We start from the raw sequence: 23681 nt of genomic DNA, 5'->3' as shown, positions 1-23681 counted from the left end.
AAAATTCAAGCATTTAATTTATTTTAAGATTTAGATAGTCTAATTAGTAAATAATACTATTTTACAATCTTTTATTTTAATTTTTATAATTATATTTGAAATAATATCAAAATAGAAATATTATAAAGAATTAAATGGAAATAAAAAATATTAAATATAAAAGTTTTTAAGCTATTATGTAAGTTCGAACCCATGACCTTTTATAAAGGATGTACTTTCGCTAGCATACGAGTATTATATATTAAAGAATTAGGAAGGTTAATAGGGTCCATATACACTCAAAACGATCTGATTAGTGAACCGAACCGGGTAGGGGTCGGGTTCAGGGTCGGCCGAGCGGACAACTAATCCCTTCTTCTTCGTATATCTCGCGCATTGAATACCGACTTAGGGTTCCTATTTCTTCCGCGAAGAGCCAGTAGCATGTGGTGTGACACCTCGCACCCTTCTTCCTCTTTTCTTCTCGATCGATCTCTAAACAGCGTTACAGCTTGTATAATTGGTATTTATCATGATTTGCTTCTCTCACTTCTTCTGTGCTCATGGATTAGGCTAAATTCCGCGGTGGCGCTAGATTGTCGTCCCCTTCATCATGGCGGATTGGCTGACCATAATCCTTTATTGGAAGTCTGTATCTTTTCTTAGTTATCTTAGGTGGGATGCAATTGGTTAGCGAAAATTTTTGATTCAATAAGTTGATTGTAGATGTTGTTTCACAAAGTCGGCTTATCACACTAAAAAGGAGGAACTGCAATTGCTATGCCCTAGTGTCCTATCCTTTTTTCCCCTTATGATTCAACTCAAGAGCCAAATTTGTATTCGACTATTATTGTGAAGATTCTAGCTTTTAAAAGGCCCATCTGGTATGCAACTGATTTAGATGGTCGTCTGTGTGGCACACATACAATTACGCAGACTTCATAATGGCCTGCCTTAGTTGGAAAAGTTGAAACAAGGAAGCCAGATTAGTAAACGTAGTGAAGCATTTGGCTTTGTGCTTTTTTTAGGTTATTAGCACTTATCTGAGTGAAATTGTAGGAGTCCACTTTTCTTAAAGCAGTGTTGAGATGCGAGCAATGTGATGAATAGGATTCCTAATGTGGAAAATTCATCATATGTAGATGGATAACTTCTTCAATTTTTTTATTATAAAATTACTGGTCAGTAAATTTAGGAAAATCATTAAAATTGAAAGGACCTTCTAGAAATATTACTCCTTTAAAACAGTAATTTTATGAGATTAGATGCCACAACTTGTTTAGTTGATTGATATCTAGTTCCACCCCACACACGACCAGGCTTCTTATTTTGATCTTCTAGAAAACCATTATAAAGTTCTTTTTGACTGCAAGAGCTTTCCATTTCATTTCTTATTGTAAATAACCATTTCCCTCTCTACTTGGACTTCGTATTGTTTATTGATTTCTGTTCCTACTGTAATCACATTATGAGCTTATATTACTTCATCTTTCTGCCTCTGACAGGAAAACTGTGCATAGAAGTAACCCCTGGCTCAAAAATTGCTTTTATTTCTGAGGAGTTATGCATTGGATGTCATATTTGTGTTAAGGTCTTTGGATCTTCCCTTTGGTTTCTATTGTCCATTTCGGTCTTCAAGTATTTTAAGATATATCTAAACTCTGTTATTTGGTTGTAGAAATGCCCATTTGAGGCCATTCAGATTATCAATCATTCAATCTACCAAAGGATTTAGATAAAGATACAACCTACCGGTATGGTCCAAATATATTTAAATTGCACAGGTTGGCAGAAATTTTATTTCAGAACATACATGATGTTATAATTTTTGTTTCTATAATTTTCTTTTATATGGATTCTGTATAATGGATATTTATTACACAGGTTGCCAGTTCCAAGACCTGGACGGGTTCTGGGTCTGGTTGGGACAAATGGTATTGGAAAGTCAACTGCACTTAAAGTGTTGGCTGGGAAGTTGAAGCCTAACTTGGGACGATTCAATGTAATGCCTGATGAGGGTCTTTTCTTTTTGGTTATTTCTGAAGGATGCTTATTTGTTATCCTTGAACTTTTGTCTATTTGCAGAACCCTCCTGATTGGCAGGAAATATTGATGTATATCCGTGGCTCTGAGCTTCAGAATTAGTTTACTCGTATACTGGAAGACAATCTAAAGGTGATTAGAAATGTGTCTTGAATTAGTGTAACTTTAGCTTTCTTTGTTAGTATCACTTTGGTGATGACATCAGTTATATATTTTGTTAGATGATCCATGTGCCTTTGATTATCCCTAAACAGAAATAGTTCTTCACACCATCTGTCTATTCAGTCTATGGCTAGAAGAATATTGATATGGTTACTGGTCTGGAAAGAAACTAACGTGGTCCATGTTTCCTTTATCTCCGATGTCATTAGATTTTTGAAAGCTACTATTTGCCAAGGGAATGTCTACAAAGAACGTTATACAAGTTGAGTTACACTAGTCGACAAGTTTGACAAGCCATGGGAAGGTGTTGTTGGATGTACATATAACGCATAGAATCTTGTAAGCTGCATGGGTGAGACCAGAACACAGAAATGTGCCATTCATGGGATGTTTGGATTTTAAATTAGTTTGATACACTGCAACTACTGAATGGTTTGGATACCTCATCAAATTCCAATAAAGTGACTAGAGTTGAAGTGATTAGCTTGGACTCCGACAAGGCAAGTGGCTCGTCGACCCAAATAGTGTTTTTAAAATATTAATTTTTATTTTTAAATAGTAAAAATCTGGGGGTAAGTTGCTTGGATATGATAAAGAGGTATAGGCTTTGCTTTAAATATGATTCCTGTTCTTTATATACGTGTACCATGATATACTTCGATGATGTGTTAGTGTGATTGTTTTAATCATGAACTTTTGTTTATCATGAATTAGTGCATGTGAAGATGTATGTGGTTATAGCAAGTGGCAAAGAAGATCAGTGCAAATGTTATATATGTATTTATGTATTTTTAAGTTAGTTCTCATTAATTCCACTACGAGTGATTATATTATTGTGGATTCCAAAGGTAGTAAACCTTCAGATCGGCGAATGGATGATGTTTAAGTCCACCGAGGTGGAGTCAATGAGGTAGTATGAGAGTGATATCTGATAGTAGCCTTGTAGGGGGAATCATAAAGAAAATATTTTATCAGATGATTTTCTAGGGTAACGTGCTATCATCCTACGAGAGATGTACCCTTGGGTGGTATACCCGTGACTCGACACGTTGGATGGCATTTAAGTCCACCAAGGATGTTGGTGGGATTTGATTCCCTCGAGTTTAGTATGTACCTGACTATCTTAAAAAGTATGCGACATATGATATATGTATAAAAAAAGAAAAAAGAGAAATGTAATAATCCATGAATATGAGGGCACAATGTATGTGATAAGTTGGAGTATTTCTTTATTCCTGCACTTATTGATCTGATTGTATGAAATGCATATGCTATTAATATTATTATTTTGTTTGTGACTTGACTAGTTATAATGAGTTTAAATCCTTGCTTATCAGCCCTATGAGGAAGGCTTGTTTACTTAGGTGTTTTATTTAAATATTCACCCCACTTACCCCATCTCCACAGTTAATTCATCGAAGAATGTATGGTTGATCTAGGGTTGGATATGCATCTTGGTACTCCGCATGTGTCAGGAAGAATTATATGTTAAAGGCCTATTGAAAGTAATTATTTAAATAGAAATGTGACTTGGATATATGAAATAGTTAGGTGATATTCTATGATGTAATAATCTTTTGTTCTTGTATTAAGTTAAATCTCTTGAGTATCGTGATTGTCTTTTTGCTTTATGTAGTTATAGTGTGTATTAGTTTTCCATTTGGGTGACCGCGAGTTAGATTGGAATAGAAAAAAATGTATGGTCAGACTTGAACTAGTCTAACTCGTGGTCATCCGTGCATCGTCATGTCCTTCGATTTGGGGGCATGACACTCATTTGAACGACTTGTATGTTCTTAGATGAGTTCAAGTCAGTAGAAGTTCTTGTAGATGCTAGTGACTATATATTTGCCCCTGATGAATAATTATCCTGATGTACTAAAGGAGAAAACCCATCTTTATTTGTTTTGTGAACTTATTAAACAATCATCCTGAGTTCAAAAACTGTTTGATGGTGTCTTAGGGATAAAAATTTAAATATAAGCATCATTAATGTAAATAGCTTCTACAGAGAGCTGGCATCAGTTATGTTGGTGAGGAGGTGAGTAAAGCTAAGTGAGTTACTGTGAATTTTTTTCCCCATATTCTTAGTTCCTCTTAGAATATTGAGGCATAGCTTGTTTGTAATGATTTATGACCTTGTCAGTGTCTACCAGATCTTTTGGCTTGTGAATTTTGTTGCAAACGTAGGCACCAGTACAGAAATTTCACTACCTAAACCTGAGTTATTTAAGTGTGCAGCCTTCAAGAACACTTTCTACAGTGTGAGCTTTGGTTTGTTGGCCTATTACATCTCAGGATGAAGCTACCTGATTTGGAGAAAAAAACAGATCTACATTTTGAATATTTATGGAAAAAAGGAAGCTTTATCTTGATAAATCATTAATAGTTTTTCTTTGAACTTGTGGACTGTAGGTTGTACTGGATCTACATAGCCTCTGCAACCTAAAACTGAACCATGATTATTCACCAGGCAAAGCTACAGGAAAGTGAAGCTGCTGCAATCTACAAAGGAATATGTTGGTGGCCAGATGCAGACAAGCCATAGGAGTGCTAAAAGGGAGAGAGAGAGAGAGAGAGGACTGCCCATGACTGCCTCTATTCAATCCCAATAATCCAATGTCAGCTTACAAATGCTGCTTCTACTGAAGATTGTGACTAATTGTTCTAAATTGTTTTGGTATAAATTGCCACTGATTGTTCTAAATTGGTTTATTGTATATGTATATTCACAATTATGCCCAACAATTGCTTCTCTCACTATTAATTCATCATTTAGGAACATTAATTCATCTATTACTTGGGAATCAAATCCTTTCCTACTTTTCTACCCAAACTCATCTCAGCTCCATATGGTTTTAGCTGGTCAGGTAGATTCAGATGCATGAAAAATAAAGATTAGGGTCATCTTAATTTGATCTTCTTTGTCACAGGATTCATATGATAAATAAAGATTCTTTCTTTGATCATAATTACCACACGCTTAACTCTTCTTCTCAATGGAGGATAGACTCATGCCTCATCAAATCCCCATCGAATTAGAACAGTTGGGTAAATGGAGGTTCTGAGAGTGCCATTCATGTGGCCAAGCCTATATTGCCAACCTTGCGATACACATTCACTACCATCTCCTGTTGTGAATGCACTGCCACCTCCTTTTTGCCCTACTTTATCATATAACAAAAGCAGGAAAAATTAAGAAGGATGAAGAAAGAATATGAAGAAACATATAACACAAGCAAAAGTATTAAAGAAGGGAGAAAGAGAAGAAGATAAACCACAAGAGGCTTCAGTGAGTATTTATTTAGGTTTCTCCGAGCATGCTTGTGTTCTCATTCTTTTCTCTCCGTTATTAGAACAGAAAGAAAGGCTTCGAATTAGAATTGAGTTGCAGTGTCAACAAATAAAGGGTGTGGAAGTATAAAGAGAGATGGAGGAGAAACAACATGCAGGCATGAGAAGAGGAGTGTTTCAGAGTTCCATGGTGCAGCAGATGGTGGAAGGAAAACCAACCTGGTGGTGGAGCACGAACGGTGACATGAGACCACCTCCTCGGCCCTCTTCTTCTTCTTCTTCTTCTTCTTCTTCTTCTTCTACTTCTTCTTCTTCTCGGTCCTCGTCCTCTTCTTCGGTCTGCCCTCAGTTCTCACGGCCTTCTAATACTCCAATGACTTCTTGGCAAGATGGCCAAGGCATACCAGAGTCATGGTGCCAGCTCTTGTTGTAACACTCTCTCTCTCTCTCTCTCTCTCTCTCTCTCTCTCTCTCTTTGTGACATGACTTCCAATTAGAGATTTTGTTGTCATGGTGTTGATCTTTCAGCGGAGGGTTTGTGGGAGAAGAAGAGAAGCATGGTTTGATGATGCCTTTGCAGACCATGAACTGTGAGCAACAGGTCTACCCATCAGCTCCTGCACAGATAGCTGACACAGAACAAGAGTTGTGTGGAAGAGGATACGTGCACATGAACGAAGAAATCCACGCCTCTAAATCGACATGGAGCCAAGTCCTACCAGCTTCATCTCCCAGCTCCTGCATCACGACTAGCTTCAGCACCAATGTGTTGACCTTCTCGAGCAAAGCAGATCAGCTCCCGGACACTTCATCTGAGGTGAGAGAAACATGCATCAAATCGCATCACCTCCAGAGTTAAATGTAATTGAACAGATGATAATTTTCAGTACTGATCTGTCTAAAATCATGTCTTGAGCTTTGAAAAGATGACATTTACTGTCATCTAAATCATAAATTATATCCAATTGCAACAGTATATCCATATGCTTTCTTTACTCCGAATCATAAAACTATATGCACACGTAAATGAATTCCTTCCTGACTACTATTTCTTCTAATCGAATCTTGCTTCTTTCCCAAGTGCAACAGCATAGAAACTGCTCCAGCATTCAAGAAGGCTAGGCTCGAAGGCTCTTCCTCCCCAAAATCTAATCCCAAGGTTCATATATATCTACCATCCGACTATATTTCAGCAAACCTATTTCGTTAAAGAAGAAAACTAAGAGCATATATATATGTGTGTGTGTGTGTGTGTGTGTGTGTATTCACATTCTTTATATAGTCTAGAAATATCTTACCATGGTTTCTTACAGGTGAGGAAGGAGAAGTTAGGGGAGAGAATTACAGCACTTCACCAGATAGTTTCCCCATTTGGAAAGGTATTAGGAAAGCCTACTTCAAATTTACATGGAGTTTATGCAGCAAATTAATTTAAGGTTCCAAATTCTCTTTTATATATATATATATATATATATATATATTTGTTGTTCAATCGAAAGGAGATCTGACAAGAACTACACTTTTCAGACAGACACTGCATCCGTATTGCTAGAAGCCATTGGCTACATCAGATTCCTCCACAGTCAAATTGAGGTCAATCTCTCTCTCCTTCTCTCTCTCTCTCTCTCTCTCTCTCTCTCTCTCTCTCTCTTGTGCACTGAAAGCAAGCTGAGAGGAAGAGGGAGGATGTGGTGAGAGGGCACGCAGAAAAAGCAATTGACACAGCATCGAATTAGTGTTTGTTGCGATGCAGTATCTTTTTGTTGCCTGGTGGTCTTGTAAAGCCATGCGTCTGCAGTTCCTCAGTGTCTCAACCATCCCTTTCTTTCATGTAGGTTCTGAGCTCGTCGTACCTGCCCGCTGCATCAGGAGACCTGAGTCAGCCTGTAAGTAATCATACCCTCATCCCTACCATCCTCTCTCTCTCTCTCTCTCTCTCTCCCACACATACACGCGCGCGCATGCACGAAAACCATACAAAAAATTCACATAATTGGATCTGTTTCTGAGCTTACACATACTGTAAGATTAGTTGTTTTCATTGTTGAAGAGTCTATTTTTGATGAGTTCTCATTATAAGATCGACTCGGTTCCTCTCGGTGTGCTGTAGTAGCACTGCGTACTGTCAGCGGCTTAACCCACAAATCACTGATCCCCATCTCTTTTGCCCCATTGATGTATGTCGCGGTCACGAGTTGTGCCCATAGTCTTGCACTGAGTCAGCCTTTAGTGGCATTGCTCGACAACCTGTGAACGAAAGATAGGCGGTATCTTTTCAGTATCTATGCATATATATATATCTTCCGCTTTCTTCTTCTAGGGTTTGTCTTCTTCTACTTTCACATGTTACGCTAGGTAGGTCGTTCATAGAATTCTACTCTACTCTCCTTTCCCTCGAGACCAGAGGTTAAATGTGCATCACTTTAAGCTCGTATACGACGTTAAAGGAAATCAACCACCGCCACTCATTGCCTCTACTCTTATCGTTCCCGGGACAAATGCAGATCTTGAATGAGAATGGCATGAAGAACGGTGGAGAACAAGATCAGGTACTTTGCAAATGATATCGATCGATCGACTTCCAAAGAGTATGATTGTTTTGCTGCCATTCTTCGTTACTGCAGGAATGCAATGATGAACAGAAGAAAGACCTCAGGAGTCGAGGGCTCTGCCTCGTCCCTGTCGCCTTCATGATGCATGTAGGGAGTGGTAATGGAGCCGATCTCTGGGCTCCAGCGCTCGGTGGGGGCTTCCGTTGAGGCTTACGACTTGTTGCTTTGCCTGCTTTGGGGACTGCAGGTTGGCAAGGCATCATTGGCTGTCACTCTGCCGAAAGAGAAGACTGATCGCTTATGATGCTGTGGATTGCGATCAGCCAGATGGCAGAGACATGTTTGTTCTATAGATTCTCTCGGCGATCAGCTATGATTGTATCTTTACTCCAGTGTGATCTATCAGCAGTTTCTTGAAATGTGGCAATTAGGGTTTCAATTTAGACGGTTCTCATGCCACACTAATCATTAGTTAAACAAGAGAAGCCATGGAGGAAAGGAAGACTCTGCAAGTACCACTGAGGTCGACGTCATGCCGGTTTATAGCATCAGCTGCACGTACCACTGAGTCGTAGCATATGTTCAGCATTATTTATGTTTGGCAGTAATATGCAGAAGCTGATATCGATGATGAATCATTGTATATATTCAGCATTTATTTATCTTTTACCTTCATCACAAAAAATATATTTGTGAGATAAAAAAAAATATCGATATCGATGATGAATCGTAGTATATATTCAGCATTTATTTATCTTTTACCTTCATCACAAAAATATATTTGTGAGATAAAAAAAAATATCGATATCGATGATGAATCGTAGTATATATTCAGCATTTATTTATCTTTTACCTTCATAAAAAAAAATATATTGTGAGGTAAAAAAAATATCGATATCGATGATGAATCGTAGTATATATTCAGCATTTATTTATCTTTTACCTTCATCACAAAAAATATATTTGTGAGATAAAAATAAATATCGATATCGATGATGAATCGTAGTACATATTCAGCATTTATTTATCTTTTACCTTCATCATAAAAAATATATTGTGAGGTAAAAAAAATATCGATATCGATGATGAATCGTAGTATATATTCAGCATTTATTTATCTTTTACCTTCATCACAAAAAATATATTTGTGAGATAAAAAAAAATATCGATATCGATGATGAATCGTAGTATATATTCAGCATTTATTTATCTTTTACCTTCATCACAAAAAATATATTTGTGAGATAAAAAAAAATATCGATATCGATGATGAATCGTAGTATATATTCAGCATTTATTTATCTTTTACCTTCATCACAAAAATATATTTGTGAGATAAAAAAAAATATCGATATCGATGATGAATCGTAGTATATATTCAGCATTTATTTATCTTTTACCTTCATAAAAAAAAATATATTGTGAGGTAAAAAAAATATCGATATCGATGATGAATCGTAGTATATATTCAGCATTTATTTATCTTTTACCTTCATCACAAAAAATATATTTGTGAGATAAAAATAAATATCGATATCGATGATGAATCGTAGTATATATTCAGCATTTATTTATCTTTTACCTTCATCACAAAAATATATTTGTGAGATAAAAAAAAATATCGATATCGATGATGAATCATAGTATATATTCAGCATTTATTTATCTTTTACCTTCATCACAAAAAATATATTTGTGAGATAAAAATAAATATCGATATCGATGATGAATCGTAGTATATATTCAGCATTTATTTATCTTTTACCTTCATCACAAAAAATATATTGTGAGGTAAAAAAAATATCGATATCGATGATGAATCGTAGTATATATTCAGCATTTATTTATCTTTTATCTTCATCACAAAAAATATATTTATGAGAAAAAAAATATATCGATATCGATGATGAATCGTAGCATATATTCAGCATTTATTTATCTTTTATCTTCATCACAAAAAATATATTGTGAGATAAAAAAAAAATATTGATATCGATGATGAATTTAAAATAAACTAGCTATTTTTTTTTATCGATTATGAGATTAACATCGTAGTTCTCTTTGAAATTGATATGGATCGTCGATGAGCCAAAATCAATTGAGCATCAATTCAATTAAAAAACTTAAATATGATATTTTTGGGTCAAGAACTTGGATAACTTTAGTTCTCATCAAGACAATAATAAATTGAGCAGTATAAGCACATCTAGAGCAGCTTTATGTAGTTAAAGAAGGCATGACTGAGATATAATACTGGTTTTTCTTCTAGCTAGCATCTACTGGGGAGTTGATGTAGACTTTGCCATGGTGTTTGCCAGAGACAATTGGAAGCATACTTCTTAAAGGCATATATATGGTTTGCAATGCACAGCTTAACTGATTAACCAAATGAAAAAGTTCGAGAGAGAGAGATTAGTAGAGACAGTGCAGTTTGTATGATAAACTCAAAGACAAGTATTAATCTGTCGGGAAATCATTCAGCATGAGATCCGCGATCGAAAGACAAATTTATATAACAAAAACCATTGGAACAAGTACAGAAACATAAAAGAATGCCAAAGACAATTTAAAATGGTCCCAAGCTGATCTTACAGGCTTCCAACTTTATTTTGCTTTGCTTTGGCCATATTAACAAGATCACCAAAAAGTTTATCATCAGGCTTTGATGGCATGTTGGATTGATGCAGGTAAGAGGGCATTGAGCTCTGGTTGGAAGAAGTCTTATTCACAAACATGCTATTGCCTTGCATGGAGAGCCCATACATCCTCTGGGAAATCTCCTCTGGGCTGGAATAATTGTATGCAGTAACCCTTGGATCATAGAACTGGGACTCTGGTTGCCTCCTGTACCCATAACCGGTCATCTGGACGCCGGAGAGAGTTTGCTGATTGATAGCAGGCAAATGTCCTCCGAGCATTTGCTGCGAATATATAGCAGTCATCTGACCGTTCTGCCCCACATATTGGTTACCCTGCACAAACTGCGGTTGCAGACCTCCAAACTGTGTTCCTAACATAAATTGCGGATGCATTACCCCCATAAAGCTGCCCGGCATGGATTGGGGGGCTTGGAGTTGCATGCTTCCGGGTTGGTTAATTGGCCCCGGTAAAGAATTCACACCTCCAAGATGGCCATTTTGCATAGGTTGAGGCTGCAAATTAGGCAATTCAGTAGTCCGCACAGGTTGAGCTTGCCAAGGGGGTAGAGGAAGAATTCCATTTTGGTCATTTATACCTGAAAAATGAAATGTTAGCATTCAGAGCTTACAGATAATAAATCAATTGAAACCTCTCCTCTCATACAGCAGCTGACATCGGTTGATCTCAATGTGAAAGCTAAACAAACTTTTCCCAGCAAACACTGGTCTGTGCCACTTGTCTTACATTCAGAAAGCAAATACTCCAAGCATATAATTATGACATGGCTGATGTAATAAATGCAATTAAAAGAAAAATAATCAAGCAAATAATTTGGCTTACCATAACCTTGTGTTGCCTGCTGTGATGTTAAGCTGGGAATAACTTGACCATTCCACACAGTATTTGCTTGGTTTAACTGTGAACCATCATTAATCGCATGCTCATATCGAGGTGGTCCTGGGTTGTTTCCATTAGGATAAGGGGCAGGCTGCTGCACCAGCTGGGGCTGCAGCTGAAGTGGTGATACAGAAGGATAAGCCTGTGGGGCTGACAATGTCAATGAAGAATCAGAAACGTTTGTAGGATTGTTATTGTTCACTTGAGCACTAGTGTTGGAAAACATGTCTGAAAGGGCTAAGATGTTTTGGTCAGAAGCAGAATTAGTAAGTGGTTCACTGACAGGAACAAGGGCTAGCATATTCTCAGTTGCAGGTTTACTATAATCCTCTCCGCTGAGAAGATCTATGTTTGGATCAACTATTGCTAATGAGGTTGCAGAACTATTGGAGACTGGAGGTGCCGGCAATGATAATTGCTGAAGAGGAGGCTGGTTGCTACTGGTGCCTGTGCTGGACCTACATATCACATGCATCACAAAGTGAAATATACTTAACATCTGGAGTTAACAAAGAAACCACCACCTAAGTAGTAAATCACTTTTTTGAAGAGAATCAAAGACGGTCAAAGGTTTAGTATACTCATAAAACACTCTCAATTACATGTATTTGAGAAGGCCGGTAATATTCAAATAATCAAACTGCTATGCATAGATCTACCCTACTGGAAAGCCACAAGGCTTAGCAAGAATCAAGTTTTGTACTCCTTATAACATCTAATAGATAGAATAACATGTTTCTAAACTGTTATACTGCAGTGCTTTAACAAGCAAACAATGGTAAGGGAAAATTAATCACCTTTGATCTGTGTCTTTGCTGGCTGCAGAATCATCAACATCTACAAGTGCTTTAAGGGTTTTTGGCTTCTCCACCTGAACGGCAATCCCTGCTGCAACAGAATCATGTTTGGCGAGTGCACGCTGCAAGTCATCATTAAGAGCAAGTCCTTGACAAAGAAGCTCCTCATCTCTGTTACAGAGAAGCAAACAGAAATAATGAAAAATGAATCCCATGTCTTTGCAGACAGGTATGATAAACCAGGCAGCACCAAAATATGAAAACACTTCATCATATCGCAAACAGGTTATGCCCCAAGGATTCTATCCTCACAGCAGAAGCGACTAGCATGGCATGAATGGATCCATGCAACTTCGGATGGGGACCATGCCACGCCTTGTTGGTCATGTGTCAATCATGGCCCACAGTTGTCCCAGTTCACAAACAACTGTCCGCCGAAACCCACTGGCACAGTACATGCCAGCCAGCACGCACAATCCATTGCCTACATTCATCACAATATCAACTTTGCTATACCTGGCTCCACCAACTATAAACAAAGGATAAAAGTTCACAGCAAGGAAAGAAAAGGGATGGAAAATATGAATAAAGATGTTTGTTCTTAAAAGAAGATGGTAGGACTTATTATTTTTACTAATAAAATAATAAAATAGAAAGTATGAGTGTAGAAGGAGATTGAACAAGCTCAAATGCCATAGAAAAGGATCATAGCATACACACCAGTCTAAATTCCTATATTGTGTTATTTTAGGATAAGTTTGCTAAAGACACTAGGCCTTTGTTTATTTTTACTAATACATGATAAAACAGATAGATTTGCTGAGGGAATTGGAACAAGTTCAAATGCCATATAAGAGGAACTGATTTCTCCAAAAAGGACTACAGCATACACACATATTCTAAATTTCTACCTTCTCTTTGAAAATGTCAAAAGTATTAAAAATTTACTAATAAACTTACGTGGTTGTGTTGACAAGCTGCATTACCCTCTGCTTGTAAGTTCGACACTGGTCAACAAGGTCAACAATAACCTCCTGTCTGAGCCCCTGAAAATGAAAGTTGGAGCAGGTGGCAGTTGTGTGATTATGCTATATCAGCCATAGCCTAAAAAATCATGTCAGAGATTGTACTATTGGATAAAACACACAAAAAAATCTCAATTTACAGGGACCACTTAAATTGTGTAATTAATTTATAGGTGTTTAAGAAGATAAGAACAAGTCATTGAGCATAATGGTGTTATCTAGCATAATCATGTTGAAATATGATGGTCTAAAAGCATGGGTCAAGATTCTCAGGATTCGAAATACATTTCAAGGATTCTAAATTTAATACAGAAGTGCCACACTGACAATACCTCTCTGTTCCCAGGGTCTATGGCATTCAACATCTCAGCAAGAACATCCACGATGCCACGAGCATTTTGAATTTCTGTCAGGCTGAAAAATTAAACAAAATTAATCCTAAATGGTAACAGTGATAAATGTTGAAGGGATCACATAACGGGAAAAGGTACTGCAATTTGCTAGTTTTTTCTGAAAATAATGTAGATCAAAAAGGTTGTTTGTAAGTAAATTAAACTAGTTAGCATTTTGGAGAGTTCCCGCCTACATGTGCCAACCCGACTCCAATATTCACATCTATGAATTTGTACATGGAAAATATACACGAAAATAAAGAAGTTCAAAACTTTAAGCCACTTTTGCACAATCCGTATCTTTAGCTTGGCTAGATTTTTTTTTGATAAATTAGACTAGCATTTAATGAATATCATGATAAAAAACAGTACAATATGTTCAATTGAGGACTATAAGCTGGGAATGTGTTTTGTATTAGGAAGTTACATCAAAATATGCTCACCTCATTTCTTTGTTCCACTTTGTTGAATATGACTATCTAATTTCAGCTCATAGGCAATATATGATCAGTAAATGGCCAACATAGTTCCTTAACATTAGTACTAAAGGTAAATGAGTCCTAGTCTGACAATTAAGCTAAAAGTATGGAGAAATGACAAAAATGAGAAAAGGAATAAGAGATGTCAGAACCACAGAGCATTATTCCTGCTAGTATGATTTGCAAGTAAAATACATTTAAGGATTAGAAGATAGGAGTTAGGCATACACCTTAAAGCAGGAAAATCAGATCCGACTGATGTTTCAGGCACTTCTTGGTGATCATCAGTACTCCGTGCAGATGGAGGATACAATGTCAAAGGCTGATTTTGTGGAGTAAATATAGAAGCAGACCTCCCAGTCCTCTGCGGAAATACAGCTCCAGCTTGCTAATGAAGAAAAAAAAAGGCAGAGTGGTGTGAGGGCAGAAGGGGTCACTAAGATATCATAATGTCAAGAACCTACAAGTGACAGTAACCCAACACCCAATATTTGAATTTTAATTTAAAAAACCTCCACAGAAAGTGTAACTTCCTTTGCGTTATTATTATCACTACTTGTTGTGAACTTTATCTCGTGGCCTGTGAGTCGGTATGACTTGGTCCTGAGCCAAGGGTAAATGGTCGTCCACGTGAAGAGGAGGACGAAGGAGTGAGGTCGGGAGGTTGTGTCCTAAGCTCCTGCTTCGCACTCGTAGCCGACTCGAGGTGGGGCTTAATCAGCTTCGCATGCATCTCGACCCTGCACAATAGATCAAGGTCGGAAGGGGGATTCCCGACTCGAACCCTCCGATGGTTAAGTCAGTAAGAGGATTTTGTGAGGTAAAAGGTTCAATCCCCTTCCCCTGGGCTAGGGGTTTGCTTTTATACCTACAGAGCCGACCCGAAGGTGCGCGGGTCGTTAATGCCCATTGTTGTCCTCGTTCGGTTCGACCGACCCGTACACACCCGACGACGCGGGCCGACTCGTCCTGTTCCTCGTTGTGAGGTGTCGACACGTACGATTTCCGACGACTTGAAGAGGTTTGTCCGATCCCCCATCATGCGGCGTCGACCCGTACGGTTCTCAATGATGCGGAAATAGTCTGCGTCGTTTGCCAACTCGATCATCTTTGCTGCAAACATGCGTTGAGTCGTTCCACGTCGGCTCCTTGGTGGTTGCCAATTGTTGGTCTGTGGTCGGTGCTGTTATACTAGCTCAAGCAAGGTGATAAGGAATATCTCAACATTGATCGCAGACCGACAGTTGGCAGCCGCTAGGGAGCCAACGTGGAATGACCTGACACACGTCTACAGCAAAGACAACCAAGCTGGCAGCTGGTGCATGACTATTTCCGCATCACCTAGAACCGTACGGGTTGGTACTACATGATGGGGGACCGGACAAACCTATCCGAATCGTCGGAAACCGTACGTGTCGATGCCGCACGACGAGGAACAGGACGGGTCAGCCCATGCCATCGGGAGTGTACGGGTCGACGACGCCGAACGAGGACAACAACGGGCATTAACGACCCACACACCTTTAGGGCAGCTCCTTAAGTATAAAAGCAAACCCCCTAGCCCATAGAAAGGAGATCGAACTTTTTACCCCACAAAATACTCTTACTGGCTAACCATGGGAGGGGTCGAGTCGCGAATCCCCCTCCCAACATCGATTTGTTGTGTAGGATAGACGCATACGAAGCCAATCAAGCCCCACCTCGGGTCGGCTTTGAGTGCACAGCAGGAGCTTAGGATACAACCTCCCGACCCGACCTCACTCCTTCGTCCTCTTCACGTGGACAACCTTATGCCCTCGACTCAGGACCAAGCTGTACCGACTCCCAAGCCACGACATAAGGTTCCAAAACACTACTCATTTGGATGAATTTTTTTCTTCAACAAGTGTAGATACGAATGATGGAAATAGACATGCCAGCATATGACTACATGTCTTATAAATGTAAGACATGACAAAGAAAAAGCAACCGGTGCTTTTTTTTATATATATTATATTTTCATTACAACCTATCATTTCTACAATATCTAATTCATATGATGCATAACAACCAATAACATAAATTGCAAACATCCACAAAACACCTCAAACGCAAATGCAAAACATTAAGGACTAAGTCAAAAGCCTCGACTACATGTATGTTAACCAAAAGATGGCATCCTGAAATGATATATGTAGCCTACCGTATGTACCATTTATTGCCATAAAAAAGGATAGATGATACAAGTTTTCTAATGTTTCGAGATATCAAATATATGTGGAGAAGTATTTGAAACCTGTGGAAATATATCTGAAAAGACACGTCAAGCATTTGAAGTGTTGAGTGCTTCACAATAGTACATATACAGTTATCATGCTAGACAAACAAAAATTAATAAATTTGACAATTACCAACAGGTCCTGATATGCAGCATAGTATTGTGGATATGCTGCACGAGGGCCACCAAATGCTTCTTGCCAAGTGTCAATTAATACTAAAATTTTCTCTTTGACTTGCAAATCTGGCTGTAATATGAAAACATCATCAATATAAAAGAATCTTCATCATGACATATGAAACAAAGGCCCATTATAAACCCAGGAAATGTAACCTTCTTCTTTACAATCTTGACCATCTTATGGAGTATGTCTTTCTCAGCAACATGCATATGGACAATGTCACCACAACTTTTTGTAACTGTTTCCAACAGCTGCAATTTCATATGAAAATATGGCCTAAATTATTGTATGTAATATAAAGGAATAAAGAAACTTGCATATCACAAATAAAAAATCAAAATATAATAACATCAAAATTTTAAAAGTTAACCTTCACTAATAATTTTAGTTCATAAGGTTCAACTTTATTATATGATCCATTAAAAAAGTCATACAAAAGGCCATGAGCATAGATATAGATCCTAATCAACACATTTTTTTCACCAGCGGTGCTTTATATAACCTACACAATCCATCTATAGGAGGAAACACAAGTCTTAAGTTTCATAGATCTTGTTCATATATCTATCCCTTCCCACGCCTTGCAACAATAGGAGTCTCTTAGACTAGGCTGTTTTTTTCTGCATTATTTTACCTAGACATGTGGATCCAGATCAAACAAACAACCATATGCTAGGAGTGCTCTTCGAAGACAACATAATTGATCCTGAGATCATCTAGGTTAAAAGAAAAAGTCATAAACTTAAGTTTGCTAGTATTTTGCCAATCCTGGTTCTCATGGAATCCACAAAAAAGTTTTTGTGATGTATACTGGTACTAGGCCTAACTCAAAATCAGCTACAGAACAAATAAGAAAAGAAAATAACCAATTTATTGTCGACATAAAATAGAATAGGACAAATAATTTTAATGGCTCCTAAGTGGAGTCAATTTCACAATTCCTAAACTGTGGAGTCAATTTCACAGAGGCATCCTCCACCTAAGTTATTATGATCAAACCGTACCTTTAATTATCATAAATAAATGGAATGCTACAGTGTAGTCATTGTTAGCTTGGATGAATTCATGTAGGAAAAAGGTATATACGAAACAAACAATTTCGTGAATAAAGTTGATTATCCAATATGATAAATTCCAAAAGTTGATGACAAGAATTACAAGTTAGATATATACTTACTGTTAGTGCAAGCAGCTGAACTTTAGGATTTTTATGACCAATACGCTTTTTGAGGCCTCTAACAACATCCTTTGCTTGTCTGGTAAAATGAATGCGAAGAGTTAAATTAGTGTCAGAGTATCTTCACCTAGAGAGTACAGATGTAATCACCCAACATCTCAAAGACACAGCTCATCAAGAATATACATTGCCTCGTCCATAACAATTCAACCAGTCATATTACTCATCATGTGTAGCATATAGCAAAGTTGATTTCAAATGTCTTTCGAGCATTAAAAGAAAGATAAGCAGATAAACAAAAAGAAGCTTACAACAACATCAATAACTTAATCCCATAATTTTCCCATTATGACAGTCAATCAACAAGGGTCCTCCAGAAAAACTTAGTGACTTTAAATTTTTATAACCTTGGTAATTTAGCTGACAACAAGAACAAGTAAACACCAAATATATGTGGTTAGTTACAGACATCGTCTCCTAACATTAAGAGCTGTTGAAGACGATATCATAGTCAAACTAATAGCCATCAAGTCCCACATTGTTAGCTGGAGATAACTATATTTATACAAGTTGGCCTTTCTTTTATCTACAAAACTGAAATTATAGTTGATCCACTGATGATAAGACAACCCTTAAACCAACTGAAATAACGTAAAAGACAACAGGACCATAAAAAAGGTCCTTCTTCCGTGCCTTCTCTTATGTAGCTGATGTTGCTTGAAAACCCAAAAATTATAAATATAACATGTTAGTCTCTCCTTCCCGGTTGTGCTCCTATCAATAATATGATCTTTCATCTGAGGCCGTTCTCATCATAGCATCACAAATTGTTACCACCTTCTCTGCAGCTCTTGGGATGTTGTCAAAGCCATGTGTATGTGTCATGCCACAAGTATAAGCAACTAGCATACCAACTGTATGCAAGTAACTTCTTGAAGCCAGATTCAAGATTGTTTTATTTTTACCAATAAGAGTTGCACGTTGTTGCTGATTGATCTTAGTGTTTTATTTACCAAAAGTAATAGATCTAAATGCAAAGTGTTCAGATCTGAACATACTCACTCTAAGGTCTTATTTCCTGTATCAGCCTAATTTATACTGGATCTAAGGTTCCAAATGTGCATACTTTCATCAAAATTTCTAGGAAGACCAAAAGAGAATGTCAGAATGGTTTTTCGTTTGTGGAATTTCTAACAAATGGACACACAGTCAACACGTCTTATCCTATAAAGTAGAATTCACGACATCCATCAACGATTTCCGTCGTATACTGCCTAAAAATCCAAACTTTTTCATTACGAGCAAATCAAGAAAAAAGGAAGGGGAGGCAAAACTAAAAAGTTGCTAAAATTTAATGGAATTGGCTGCAACGATTCCATCGTACGAAAAAAAACGCCACAACCACATCTCATCAAGGGACCAGTAATTTCAACTCACAAACGAATACAACAGTAAACAACACCGACAGCAATACCCAGGATCACGATTGAGGATATCACAGATCTGGACGTTCATCGCCCAATCCGGGCCGATCAGCATATGGCTCGTCGCACGATCCACCAGAGCGCCGGCCATCCCTGCGGCCCCAGAAAACCCGATCGACCGATAGCTCGACCCCTCCGACGAGATCCGAACGGGTTCCGGCGAGTCCTACCCGAGCCACGCCAACCCTGATGACAGGAATCGGAAATCTATGGAAGAACCGGGAAGCCAAGCGGCGATGGCGGCGTCTCCCGATCGGCAGACGCGTGCTCCAGATCGAATCTCCTTTCCCCTTTCTCCCACTCGAGTCGGTGTTTCTTTAGCCACTTCTATATGGATCTCTCCCCGTCTCGAACCTTTTATTTAAATAAAGGGGAAAAAAATTGGAAGAAAAAGAAGAAAACCGTAACGGGAAACAAACGGACAAAAGCTTCGGTCATTCCGCTGCGTGATCGAGGAACGGATGAGGACGGAAACGGTGCCGAGCGGGGGCAGCGTCACAGGGCCCACGTGTCGATCAAACAGTGGCGAACGCATGGATGATGACGGAAGCAGTTACGGAACCGGCCCGACGACCGGTCCAATGCATCGTAGGTCGAACAACGCATTTAATTAAAATAAACCAAACAATTTATAATTATAGACACTTAAATTAAACAATATTGGGAATAAAAAGTATTAATTGATTTTAAGGTTTTGAGGTATTTTTGATCATTTGAATTTTCTTATCCAAAATATACTTACAAATATGTTGTCTTCAATCCCTTATAAGCATAGTGGGAAACAATTACAGAGTTGGGAAAATATCGTGTTTGTCCTTATCGATGTCAGTATAACATGAGACCTACCAAAGGCTTTCAATATGCCTGTGTGAGCTATCCACACTTGACCCAAAGCGGCTTCTCTTTCCCTCTGCAGTACTCTTTAATGGCGAGCTGTAGGACTTCGCATGCCACCTACGTGCTCTACCCTCTCTATGTAGGAGACTTTCTTCACGGCCTCGACGTCAGGAGGCTTCTTCTTCGAGCTTATGATGTCGTCCACGTACCCGGAGTTCTTCTTCATGACTGGTTCTGGCTCAAAGTTCCAACCCATGAAATCTGACAGGGTCATCGACGACGGCGACTCCGGTTCTTCTTTCGCGTGCAGCTTCTTCACTGCTGCTGCATCATGCAGGGATTGCCTCCTGTTGGAATTCTTGGTTGCTGGATTTTGAGCCAGAGAGTCCGCGTAGATGACATCCTCGATTCGGGACATTACTGTGAAAGCCAAGCTTTCCAGAATCCTTGAGTAGCTTTCCAGGATCGACAGTCCAACATCCTGCAGAAATGGCCGTCAAAGAAATGCACTGGGGAAGTGGATAATATATGATAGATTCTGATCCTTGACAGAGATCGTGTCCCTTACTCTGTTGTATTGGATCTTGCTTATGTCGAGAGATGTTTGAGGGAGTCCAGGAAACCTCTGCTTGATGAGGAGCAAGATGGTCTCGGCTCTTTCTTCAAACTGCTCCCTCTTCTCCAAGCTGACAGCCGAACCCCAGGTGGACTTGCTGTCTTTGTCGTGCATTTTCCTCTTCCAGATGACAATGGAGGCCTCGATTCGGTTCTTGAGGTCGAGGACCTTGTGCTCCGTCGACAAGTCCATCGTTTCGAGGAACTCTCCAGGGTCAAAGACATCATCTGTAACGTTCCTGTAAATCGATTCTCCTAGGCTTGCCCTCCCATTCTGTCACAAAACCAGATCAAGGGAGCAGAGACTTGGCTAGGAACATGAGAAATCAACATACATTCACAAGCTTACGGTGGTCTACCTTGGGAAGGGAGTCGATGTAGGCTTCAGGGACCTCCATTTCCATAAGGACCTGAGCATTGATTGCCATTGCTGCCTTGAGTACTTGGTTGACTGATTCCTTCTGAAACTGCAGCCATCTCTTGGAGACATCCGAGAGTCCATTGGGAGGGACTCTCACCGTCGGAAGCCACCATTTGTCGTCTTTTCTCTGTGCACCTTTCTCAGATTCATCAGCGTCTCTTGATACGTACCAGAACTCGTTCTGGTCCTTGAAGTTGTCCAGGTAGCCCTGATTCACCATGCATAACGATGAAGAATTCAGAATTATACATGAAGGCAGTTCATTTGTTTGTTCTTCTGAAGAGGGAGAGGCTCACTTACGATGAGCATTGCGTCGAGTTTGCGCAGCGCAGGAATGTTCAATTGAAGATCTTTGCGTTGTTGAGTGATCATTATCTGCAAGTGAAGGAAACACATGAGTTTGAACTTGCATGAAACTTTATGCAGATCACTCTGCGTGCTATGCACAATCTACAGAGCTTATAGGCCCCGCGTGACCTCCATGATGGATCCATCCTTCGATGTCTGCCGGGAAGGAACGAATTCTACGATATAGTCGGTGACCGACAAAAGCCAACCGATTTCTTTCCTCCACCTAGCTTTTCTTTCAGCAGACATAGGCTCCAAACGCCATTGCTCACCAAAAACGGATGCTGCATGTATCAGGAACAGTAAAACAATGGCTAATGATCCTTTGAGCATTTAGACTTATCAGAATCAAACAGGTTAGCAAATTGCATATATTAATAGAATTTTCCTATTTCTTAGATGACAATATCCAGCATTTTATTTTGCTCCTCAGCTGATTGTGTTGAAGTATGACAAATCATGGCTAGTCCTCAGGGAGAGTGGAATTACCAGCAAGGTTGGTGATGGCATTGGAGAGAGCAAGAGCTGATGAAACTCCCTTACCACCACCAGACATGTCCTCACCAAGAAGCAGCTTTGTGAACCTCTCCTTCATCAACTCCATATCTGAATCAAAAGCCAAAACACAGAGAACAAACTGATGTCATAACAATCAATTCATGAATCCTCCTTTCCATATATGTATGCGTGTCGTTTAGCATCTCAAAAAACTTGCCTGATGGCGGTCCAGCTCGAGCACCTCCATCCTTGCGCTGTCGAGACCTCGGGCCTATACCCGACGAGCGTTCGAGCACGGAGCCAATCTGCTGCGCCCCAAGAGGGCGGCCTGCGCCTGCCCCTTGGCTATGGAAGAAGATATCCTCCTCAACTCCGAAGCCATTCTCACTGCCCTCCAGAATCAGGCTATGAGCCTGGTGCCCTCCTACCTCGCACACCTCGTCTCCCTCCTCCGACTTGTCGAAGCCGTGCCCCCGCTTGAGAAATCGCACCATGACAAGACTGAACGCCCTGACCTTATACCATAGCGTGCGGGGGTGCACCGGGTCATCTCCCCGATCAGGGGAGCGGAGAGATTGGAGGTAAGGGGGCCTCGTAGTTAGCCGCCTGAACGGAATTTTGACGGAGTACGAGAAACCCACCTAAAATACAATGCCAACGGATGGCATGGAAGATAAAGCTGGGAACTTGAAGGCGTACGATGTGAACGAACAGGGTAACGAGATCGATGGGATGATAAAGATGGTAACTTGATGGTTTTGGGCACGTAAAATGAGGCAAACCTTGGACCTTGTTCCCCACCTCTCCTGACAGGGAAAGGAGGTGGGAAGAACGGAAGAAGGCTAAAACTTCGCCGTTGGTGAGAAGAACCAAAACTCTGAAGAGAGAGAAGAGAGGAGGATGAGAAGCGAAGGGGAAGATGAGATATTGATGAAGGTGTTTGAGAGAATGAGAATTGCTTAAGAGTTGGATGAGCTCCTATTCTTGTTGAGCTGTGGCGAACGAGGAGAGGGGGCTTTTGAGGTGGTGTTGACATTTTCTATTGGGGGGGATCGAACGTGGGGTGCAGATTGAAGGGATTTGGAGGAGGAGAGGAAGTGGTGGAGAGTCAAAGAACTAAAATAGAAGAGAGAGAGAGAGAGAGAGAGAGAGAGTGAATGCATATGGAAGTTTTCTGTTGTATGGTTTGAGGCTGGCAAAGAGCCCGGGAATTTTTCTCCTTATTAAAAAAATATTATATATATAAATATATATATATATACTAAATCTTAAAAATAATTTTAATTTTCAGTGTTGAATTTTTCAAAAATATTTCAATTTTTATTATACAAATGAGACAAGAAAAAAAAATTTATTGTATTTATTATTTTCCCATCCATCATATTATAAAAATTATTTTATGTAATTATCTATGTATGTGACATATTTTTAACATAACGTATTACATATTGTAATATAATTATATATTATTTAGAAAACAAATTTATGATCCAATATGTTCATCCACTGCTTTAACCAATGACGGTGGCCTGAGACTTAATCGACTAATTTATGTCCAATTAGGAGAGACGTCACATTTCCCTACGCCGGCGGTGCAAGCCCT

The 23681-nt window shown here is 39.1% G+C and overlaps 3 protein-coding genes across 12 annotated transcripts; 1 reads left to right on the top strand and 2 right to left on the bottom strand.

Moving 5' to 3' along the window:
• Window positions 1-267: 267 nt before the first annotated feature.
• Window positions 268-8473, top strand: LOC135586203 (transcription factor bHLH68-like). Of its 9 annotated transcripts, none has more exons than XM_065182057.1 (14): window positions 288-428; window positions 552-627; window positions 1485-1570; window positions 1658-1763; window positions 1864-1981; window positions 2065-2154; window positions 4600-5907; window positions 6007-6295; window positions 6560-6637; window positions 6792-6857; window positions 7006-7071; window positions 7314-7364; window positions 7983-8027; window positions 8103-8473. In XM_065182057.1, exons 7-14 carry the CDS (start codon window positions 5615-5617, stop codon window positions 8235-8237), a joined length of 1023 nt encoding a protein of 340 aa, XP_065038129.1. In that variant the 5' UTR covers window positions 288-428; window positions 552-627; window positions 1485-1570; window positions 1658-1763; window positions 1864-1981; window positions 2065-2154; window positions 4600-5614; the 3' UTR covers window positions 8238-8473. The 9 variants fall into 9 exon arrangements, with proteins under 9 accessions (XP_065038131.1, XP_065038125.1, XP_065038129.1 ...); XM_065182051.1 differs by having other exon boundaries at window positions 291-428; window positions 552-654; XM_065182058.1 differs by adding an exon at window positions 2394-2684 and having other exon boundaries at window positions 302-654.
• A 2014-nt stretch (window positions 8474-10487) lies between these two features.
• On the bottom strand, window positions 10488-19720 carry LOC135673232 (TOM1-like protein 9). Of its 2 annotated transcripts, XM_065182048.1 has the most exons (10): window positions 19350-19720; window positions 17876-17954; window positions 16851-16949; window positions 16651-16764; window positions 14491-14648; window positions 13722-13803; window positions 13325-13410; window positions 12365-12535; window positions 11511-12025; window positions 10488-11265 (listed from the first exon to the last, which is right to left on the bottom strand). In XM_065182048.1, the coding sequence occupies exons 1-10, from the start codon at window positions 19448-19450 to the stop codon at window positions 10619-10621; spliced, it is 2052 nt and encodes a 683-aa protein (XP_065038120.1). In that variant the 5' UTR covers window positions 19451-19720; the 3' UTR covers window positions 10488-10618. The 2 variants fall into 2 exon arrangements, with proteins under 2 accessions (XP_065038120.1, XP_065038121.1); XM_065182049.1 differs by lacking the exon at window positions 16651-16764.
• A 319-nt stretch (window positions 19721-20039) lies between these two features.
• LOC135673231 (rho guanine nucleotide exchange factor 8-like) lies at window positions 20040-22714 on the bottom strand. The gene is made up of 7 exons (XM_065182047.1): window positions 22296-22714; window positions 22070-22186; window positions 21710-21864; window positions 21533-21607; window positions 21171-21440; window positions 20765-21085; window positions 20040-20677 (listed from the first exon to the last, which is right to left on the bottom strand). Exons 1-7 carry the CDS (start codon window positions 22570-22572, stop codon window positions 20282-20284), a joined length of 1611 nt encoding a protein of 536 aa, XP_065038119.1. The 5' UTR covers window positions 22573-22714; the 3' UTR covers window positions 20040-20281.
• Window positions 22715-23681: the final 967 nt, after the last annotated feature.

This window comes from Musa acuminata, chromosome BXJ1-5 (assembly GCF_036884655.1).
Source record: "Musa acuminata AAA Group cultivar baxijiao chromosome BXJ1-5, Cavendish_Baxijiao_AAA, whole genome shotgun sequence".
Taxonomy (NCBI): Eukaryota; Viridiplantae; Streptophyta; class Magnoliopsida; order Zingiberales; family Musaceae; genus Musa; species Musa acuminata.
This window is presented reverse-complemented; position numbering and strand designations above follow the sequence as displayed.

Bases quoted from the DNA above. Each gene is read 5' to 3' on its own strand.
- LOC135586203 (XM_065182059.1), top strand. From the start codon at position 5,615: ATGGAGGAGAAACAACATGCAGGCATGAGAAGAGGAGTGTTTCAGAGT. The intron at 6,638-6,791 runs GTTCATATATAT...GGTTTCTTACAG, and splicing joins CCCCAAAATCTAATCCCAAG to GTGAGGAAGGAGAAGTTAGG. The intron at 6,858-7,005 runs GTATTAGGAAAG...TACACTTTTCAG, and splicing joins TAGTTTCCCCATTTGGAAAG to ACAGACACTGCATCCGTATT.
- LOC135673232 (XM_065182048.1), bottom strand. From the start codon at position 19,450: ATGGCCGGCGCTCTGGTGGATCGTGCGACGAGCCATATGCTGATCGGC. The intron at 16,950-17,875 runs GTAAGTATATAT...ATGAAATTGCAG, and splicing joins TTCAGCTGCTTGCACTAACA to CTGTTGGAAACAGTTACAAA. The intron at 13,411-13,721 runs GTATTGTCAGTG...TTTCATTTTCAG, and splicing joins TAGACCCTGGGAACAGAGAG to GGGCTCAGACAGGAGGTTAT.
- LOC135673231 (XM_065182047.1), bottom strand. From the start codon at position 22,572: ATGGTGCGATTTCTCAAGCGGGGGCACGGCTTCGACAAGTCGGAGGAG. The intron at 21,865-22,069 runs GTAATTCCACTC...TGATACATGCAG, and splicing joins TGCCATCACCAACCTTGCTG to CATCCGTTTTTGGTGAGCAA. The intron at 21,441-21,532 runs GTAAGTGAGCCT...ATGGTGAATCAG, and splicing joins AACTCGACGCAATGCTCATC to GGCTACCTGGACAACTTCAA.